Consider the following 7,508-nt stretch of genomic DNA (forward strand, 5'->3'; position numbering starts at 1 on the left):
TGTGTGAGTGACTTCTTCATTCCTGCAGTAGTCATATCTGAGTCATCATTTAAGGCACATGCTATAGAAGTTTTCTAGCTTTTTGAGAATGTGTTCTATGCCAGCCACTCTCTTTCACTACTAAGTTTCTAAGTGCAGAGGCAAGGATTCCAATCTTTTTAATCCCCAGGACACCACACCACGGTGGGTACAATGTAGGTGGCTGCATTTCACACAGTGATTTTTCAACCATTCTCCTCTTGTTAAAAAACAACAGGGAAAAGGTCGAGTACCCATCTTTGCTGGAAAATATAGCCAAATTCCCGAAGTGCAAGCATTCTTGAGCCATCTCCCCTCTGCCCGGCATTTCACTGCAGTTGTTTTAAATCCGGCTGCTGTGTCAGAGCCGGCAGGGGGCGCACAGAGCACAGTTTTGAAGCAAACTGTAGCTCTGCTGGGGAAAACCCAAGACGGCCACTAGGGCTCCTGTCCAGGAAAGAACATGATCTCTGGGAGGAAGGTCAGTCTTCATTTCCCTCCTTGCAGCCGGTGTTCTCGTCTGTCTCTCATCCCAGACAGCTTGTGCTGCTCTCATCTTCTCTTATACTGCTTTGTCTCTTCTCTGTAGGTCACGCAGCCCTTCCTTTCCCCCTGGTCAGGCAGTCACCTTGCTCTCGGCTGCTCCGGCTAGGTACCTGGCTGAGATCGAGTGGATGGATGCTGTGAGAGTTCCAGAAGACCATGTAGTCAGTAACCCAGAAGCTTGCTTCACTGTCCCCACTAGTAAATCGTTTGGGCACCCTGAAAGGCGGCGTAGAGGGCGGAGCGTGCTCCTTGGTGCCTCAGAGTTAAAGAGGAGTTGGAGTGGGACAGGGTATGCAGGAGTGGGTCGGGCATGCAGGGACCGCTTCCTCCTTCTTCATTGTCTTCCACAGCCACAGCTCTATGGCTAGTGGATGAGTCCAAACAGGCAGATGCTAAAATGGACCAGAGTTCCTGCCTTATTAATTCTAGGATGTCAATTGGTAGTATGTGGGGTAAATTTGTTAACACATAAATGTGTAGAAATTATGGAGCAGATTTCTTTCTTCTTTTTCTTTTTCAGTTTTTCTTTTCTTTTCTTCCTTCCTTTCTTTGTTTCTTTATTTTTTTTGAGACAGGGTCTCTCTACATAGCATTGGCTGTCCTGGAACTCACTATGTAGACCAGGCTGGTCTCAAACTCATAGACTCAGCCATGTGCTCACCTCTGCCTCCTGAATGCTAGAAGTGGATTTCTTTTCTTTTCTTTTTTTTTTTTTTAAATTTCAAGTTTTGTCATTGTTTATTACAAACAGCTGTAGATAAATTAGTCACTTTATTACAAAACAATCTTTGTAAATAAGTTTAAGTTTCATTTTCAAAAGACAAATTGCACCCTTCAAGAGTATAGGAATTTAAGAATCTAAAATCTAGTTTCAGAGTTCTGTGTATGCTAATACATCTTTTAAGTTGTTTAGTCCATATTCCAATGATAAAATTCCTATTTTGCCAAAAGAAACACAATAACACTAGATTTTAAAGAAACACAATAACAAACAGAAACTGCTACAGCATAAATTGTTGCTGGCTTCTATCCACTGTCCTTGGGAGTGAAGTCTCCTCTGTAAACATGTCCTCTTTTAAATGGCTAGAGGAAATATTTTTAGTGCCCATCTTTTTGAGAAGTTTTCTGTTCTGTTCTTTTATGGTGCTAAGGATCGAACCCAAGGCTTCATGCATCCTGGGCATTTAGTGCCAAATTGATGTAGTTTTTATTAAATAAAATAAATGGCAGTGTAATGCCTCAGTAGGCAAGGACAGCCACAGCACTACTCTTCCTGTAACTTATTCATTTGTATAAACCAATTCCAATTTGTTAACTTCAGTGTTTTACTGGTGGTTTTTCAGTACTCTTCGGTGGTGTCATAATGCCGCCATTACACACTGGTGACAACTGCCCTCCTTTTCTGAAGGTGTTCACATAGTTTACTTCATTCAGCAAAGCCAAATAATTTGTGTGTGTCTGGATATTGTGTCTGTCTTCCATAGGTATCTTCTTAAAGGTCTTCAGCCTCACTGGACTTACACTTTTTACTACACTGACAAAAGGCGACATCCAATCTACACATTCTGAAATGTCATCCCATTCCAAACCTGTGGCCTTCTTAATTACTTCAATGGAGGTAAAATGGCATAAGGCTGCAGCTGCCAGAATTCTGTATTGAAATTCTAATGAGTCGATGGCGAGGATACACAGATCTAAAAGCTGAGCTATCTGGATGAATGTCTCCTGAGAATACTGAGGTAGAAGAACCTTGGGAACATCTTTAACAGCATCAACTTGTAGAAAAAGATTCAACCAGGAAATGACTGTTACAGGACAAAGTTCCCATTTTAAAGCCTTTAATATAGAGAGTTCCATCTTTAAGATATCTACTTCACTACAAGCACCGTCAGTGACATAAGCAAACTCTTGAAGTTTGGGAGCGTAGATTTCCTCCAGTTTAGAAGCAATGAACAATGAGGTAATCCCAATGAGTTGAAGCATATTTTTATTTACATCTTTTTGTGTCAACATAAATCTGTCAAAAAAGTCTTGGGCAAGGTAAAATGTCTCCCTATGAAGTGTGTATACTTCACAAACCTCTAAAAGCCAGTCTAGAAGTATTGACCTCATCTGTGGTTCCAAGTCAGAATGCAAAACTTCAAAATGTTTGTCATGCACATATCTGTTCTCCTTTTGTAGCATGTTTAGCCAAACTTCCTGTGAACACCCCCAGCTTAAATCTGGCAGAGGTGATGGATTAATAAAAAGATTTTTAAATCTGTAATTTGTAAATCTAGAGAAGTCACTTGTTTCTATTTCTTTATGAGGTGTTTTAATGATAATGCAAGGACTGATTCCTCCAGACAGTACAGGTGGCCAACAATTCCTGATCTCATACTGATGCTTCTTGGTGATCTCCTCTTTTCTTTTTTTGACATCCTGTGCTGTTTTTCTCTTCTTGGCCTGAATTATCTGGGCTTCTTGGGGAGAGTCTGGCTGGTTGGGCTGGACATGCTGCTGCTTAGCTTGTAAATGGCTACTGCGTCTCGACATTCTCTTCTTTGAGGCCTATGAAATCTCGCCAGACCCTCTCCAGCTCGGCTCAGAAGCGGATTTCTTAATTGCAGTAGTTCTTAGCTCTTTAATAAATTAACATAGTGTGTGAATCTCAGATAGAAGGGGGGGCAGACTGGTGGCACTGAATCTTTTTAATAGGTGGGACGAGAGTTCTATGACTTACATTGTTGGAAGGTAGAAAAGATTTCTGGAGTGGTCAGTGAATGCATTTCAGAGCTTAGGGTGGGGCTTTCTTGAAATCCCTCATATCCCTCATATCCTCCCCTAACTCAGGGTCTTGGTAACAGTCTTACTGCCTTGAGTAAGGAGCCTCCCATTACAGGAATGGAGTCCTCTTTCAGGGATAGCAGAGGAGCCACACCAGCTGTCACCCCATCTCCTGTGCATGGGATTAACACCTGCGTGTTGTTCAGTCTTCCTTTGCCTTTCCCAGCTCCATTATCTTTCTGACTTTATATTAACTTCTATGAGAGCCAGTTACAGTCTGGTGATTTTTCTGAGATCATTTTATGGCAAGTATAAGATGGCATCTGAATGTATATTCTTTACCACATTCTCCTAATCCCTCTCCCATCCAATTAAATGCCACTCCCTTTAAAGTCGACAGCAGTCCACCAGGCCACACTGCTCCATTTCCTTCCCTTCTTGGTTCCAGCCATTAACTGTGTGCAACCAACTCTTTGTTGACTTTCAACGTTTATGAATGGATGGTTTGAAATGTAAAACACATGTCTCTGAAGAAAATGTAGTTGAGTCAAGGCATGTTTGCAGTAAAAAGTAGTAGAGAACCATCTCTGGTAATTAAGTAAATATTAACTGTAATGAGAGAATAGAGTAGGGACTCAATGAGACTGAGTTAGCCTCCTTTCATTTATCTTGGTGCTGATGTTAAAGAAGGGCAGGTTTAAGTAAGGCGGGTGGAGGGGTGTTGGGAATCGGTGCACTTTCTGAATGGCTGTAGGGGCCAGTTTTGCTGGAGACACAGGATCTCTGTTATGTCTGTGGTACTTCACAGCCCCTAGATTCCCATTTCTGTGATAACAGTGATTGACAGTGTTCTAGTGTTTTTTTTTTTTTTTTTAGCTATAAATTTAGATTATTTTAAGCTTAAACTGTGCAAGAATGCCAGTGAAATGGCAGAATGAGGAGGGACAGAAAAATTTCCCTCTATAAGAACAGTGAGAAAACTTGCAAAAAAGTTTTTTTAGGGCTCTAGAAATTGACCAGTGGCTTTTAGTATCTCAGGGATATTTTATTCAAGAAAAATGGTTGCGTCTCTGTGAATAGTGAACTCCATGGCATTCTGATCTGTTCTAGTCTCTCCCACTGCTTGCCAACATTATTTGAAACAGTAGTCAGCATTTCAGGGAAGCTTGCTAGCCCCCAGGGAATGAAGAATGGCTCTGACACTCTTTCTGTCTGGGCACAATGTCACACATATGTCATTCCGGTACACAGGAGGCTGAGGCAGGAAGATTACAAGTTTGAGGTCAACCCAGGTGACATAGCCAGACAGTCTCAAAACCAAACAGAATACAATGCAACCCAGCCAAGCCACACTGTATAAGCTTGATCCATTTCTCATTCAACGCCAGAAACTTACGCCTTGCCCAGGGGGAGGAGACCATTGTCAAAAGTGGCTATAGGCAAGTATTTTTTCTTTGTAGAAGCCTGTAGAAACCTGCTGTAAACACCAGATTAACAAAAAGCTAGAGGCACAGCTGTAGAATGACCTCTCTATAAGGGCCCTGAATTCTGTCATGTGGGTGGATGGGCAGTGAGTCTGCCGAGCAAAGAACCCAGACAATTCTAAGTTCTCACCTCAGGGCTTGCTTGAGATTCTGCACAAACAAGAAGGGAAGGTTAAGTTTTAAACAGTTGAATTTTAAAGATCCATGCCCACAACTAAACAAAATCATTTAGCAATTGTTCTAGGCCTTTAAGGAAATCTCTGTCTTGTCGTTGGCTGGTTGTTAAGCTAACCAAGTAGGAATGTGGACAAAGAATACAGGTTCTACAGAATTACTTCACAGAAGACACTAAACAGATTGCAAAAAACCCTGCAGGTGGAGCTGGGCATCTGATTGCAAATGTTCTCACATTATTTTAATTTTACCTTTAATGTGTGTGTGTGTGTGTGTGTGTGTGTGTAACTTCAGATCCCTTGGAGCTGCCTGATATGGATGACGATTTTGAGATACCTCATATGTATGATGAGAAATGAACTCGGGTCTTCTGCAAGTAGAGCAGTATGTTCTCTTAACATCTCTCCATCTCTCCAGCCCCACATTGTTTTATTTTTAATGTCTAGTTTTTGAAAACAAAAAAATGAAGCTTACATAGAAACAAGAGAGTGTTAATCCATTTAAAGAAAGAAAACGACCAATAGGAATGGTTCTTATGGCACCACACATGTTGGGTTTCCTAGACAAACTTCACGCTAAAATAGCTTTTAAGAATATATCTAGTAAAACCAAGCCACATTTGAAGGGTTAATGTGCTATAACATCTCACCAAATAGAGAACATTACACAAATTATAAATTATAAAAATTCATAATTTTGGATCAGGTAGTAACTGGTAATGTATCCACTGTGACTTTAGCAGGACATTAATTTGGCCTTTTGATTCTTTGCCAGGAACAGTTAGGTGGTTGGGCAGGCTCATTGTTTTTAGGTTTTGAAATACACTGTGCTTGTAGGTCTAAGCAGCTCTAGTCCTCTCCTGGGGACACCCATCTTCAGGTCCCCCTGAACCCTTATTCAGGCTGGCATGTGTTCTGAGCAGTGCTAGTGCATACCAGTTGTTAAATTGTTGAAATATCTTAATCAAATGATGTCTGTCAGGAAACTAACAAATGGTCAACCCTTAAATCACATACATACAAATAACATTATGTGGATTGGGCAGGCTGTATTAATTTATTTAAGAAAAAAATGTATGTAATAACAACTAAAAAAATAGAGGCAATAAATTTGAGAGAGAGCAATGAGGGTACATGGGAAAGGTTGGAAGGAGAAAATGAAGGGGAGAATGATAAAATTATATTTTAGTTAAAAAAGTGGGGTTCTATTGGGAGGAAGTTAATACCCTAGAAGGAGACACTGGAGTCCTGGTCCTTTTCTCTTTTTCCGGGTCACCATGAAGTGAACAGGCTTCCTTTTGTGTATGCCTTGATGTACTGTCTCATGGTAAACATGGAGGTATGGGGGCTATGAGACCAGGAACTGAAACCTCTGAAATTATAAACCAAATATAATATTTTCCCTTACTCTGACCTCAGGCGTTTGTCACAGTAACGGAGAGATGACTAAAATATTGATCACTTAATACATGAGTTTGAAATACACATCTTTATGAGAAGCAAAACCCTTTGCAAAACTGTGTTTGTATTCATATTTACATGTTTTTCTTGCTTTTAAAAAATGTGAGGCTGGGGATGCAGCTTAGTTGGTAGAATGCTTACCTAGTGTACATAAAGCCCGGGCTTGGTAAACAACATATACCTTTAGTTTCAGCACTCAGGAGGTGGAGACCTAAGAATCAGAAGTTAATATTTGGCTCTACAGTGCATTTGAAGCCTGTCTGGGATAAATGAGTTCTTGTGTCTTCTATAAAACAAATAGCTATGAAGCTTTTTGTGCAGAAATAGCGGGTGTCTTTGCTCTGTCAACCTTCACTCTCACAGTCTGAGCAAGATGAAGTGATCCTTTGTCATCTCAAAACACAATATTTACAATACACAATGACTGCCTTATACTTTTACCTTAAATATGGTAAAAATGGCCCAGTGAATAAAGGCACCTGCTACCGAGTCTGATGATCTGAGTTCAATTCCCAGGACCCACATGGTGGAAGGATAAAACTAACTCCCACAAGTTTTTCTCTGGCCCCCACATGCATACTGTGGTATGTATGCAACCATCCACACCAAATAAGATGTACTAAAAAGTGAAATTTAAAATGATCTGATTCTGGAAAGGGAGACTTACTAAAGTTCATCCAATCTTAAAATCTTAAAAGTTCATCCAATCTTAAAATGAGTAAAAGGAAGCTAGAAGAAGTGTTCAAGATCACAGATGTGGGGTTTAAATGGAAGTTTTTTTTAAAGCCTCAGTATTTTCTCTACCTTCACATAAAACACTGCCCAACATTTGCCTTCATTAAATGATAATTTGGGTAATATGGCTTTGGAGATTAGTTTTGAAAAGCTGGCATATGCTTCTGCAATTTTTGCTTATTATTGCATAACTTTCTTATTGTGGAAGCCAAGGAACAGTTTAGAACTGTTAATGTGACATATTAGATGTGGCCTGATGAGGGTGCTCTTACTCAATGCATGGCTTGAAAATTGAAGTTCAATTTAGTTAATGTCAAAAATTGCT

The 7,508-nt window shown here is 40.3% G+C and overlaps 1 protein-coding gene across 1 annotated transcript; it reads right to left on the bottom strand.

The window, feature by feature from the left end:
• Positions 1–1,878: 1,878 nt before the first annotated feature.
• On the bottom strand, positions 1,879–3,120 carry LOC127232412 (G1/S-specific cyclin-E2-like). The gene has a single exon (XM_051198558.1). It carries the CDS (start codon positions 3,097–3,099, stop codon positions 1,882–1,884), a length of 1,218 nt encoding a protein of 405 aa, XP_051054515.1. The 5' UTR covers positions 3,100–3,120; the 3' UTR covers positions 1,879–1,881.
• Between the last annotated feature and the right edge of the window lie 4,388 nt (positions 3,121–7,508).

This window comes from Phodopus roborovskii, unplaced genomic scaffold (genome assembly GCF_943737965.1).
Source record: "Phodopus roborovskii unplaced genomic scaffold, PHOROB, whole genome shotgun sequence".
In the NCBI taxonomy this organism is placed as follows: Eukaryota; Metazoa; Chordata; class Mammalia; order Rodentia; family Cricetidae; genus Phodopus; species Phodopus roborovskii.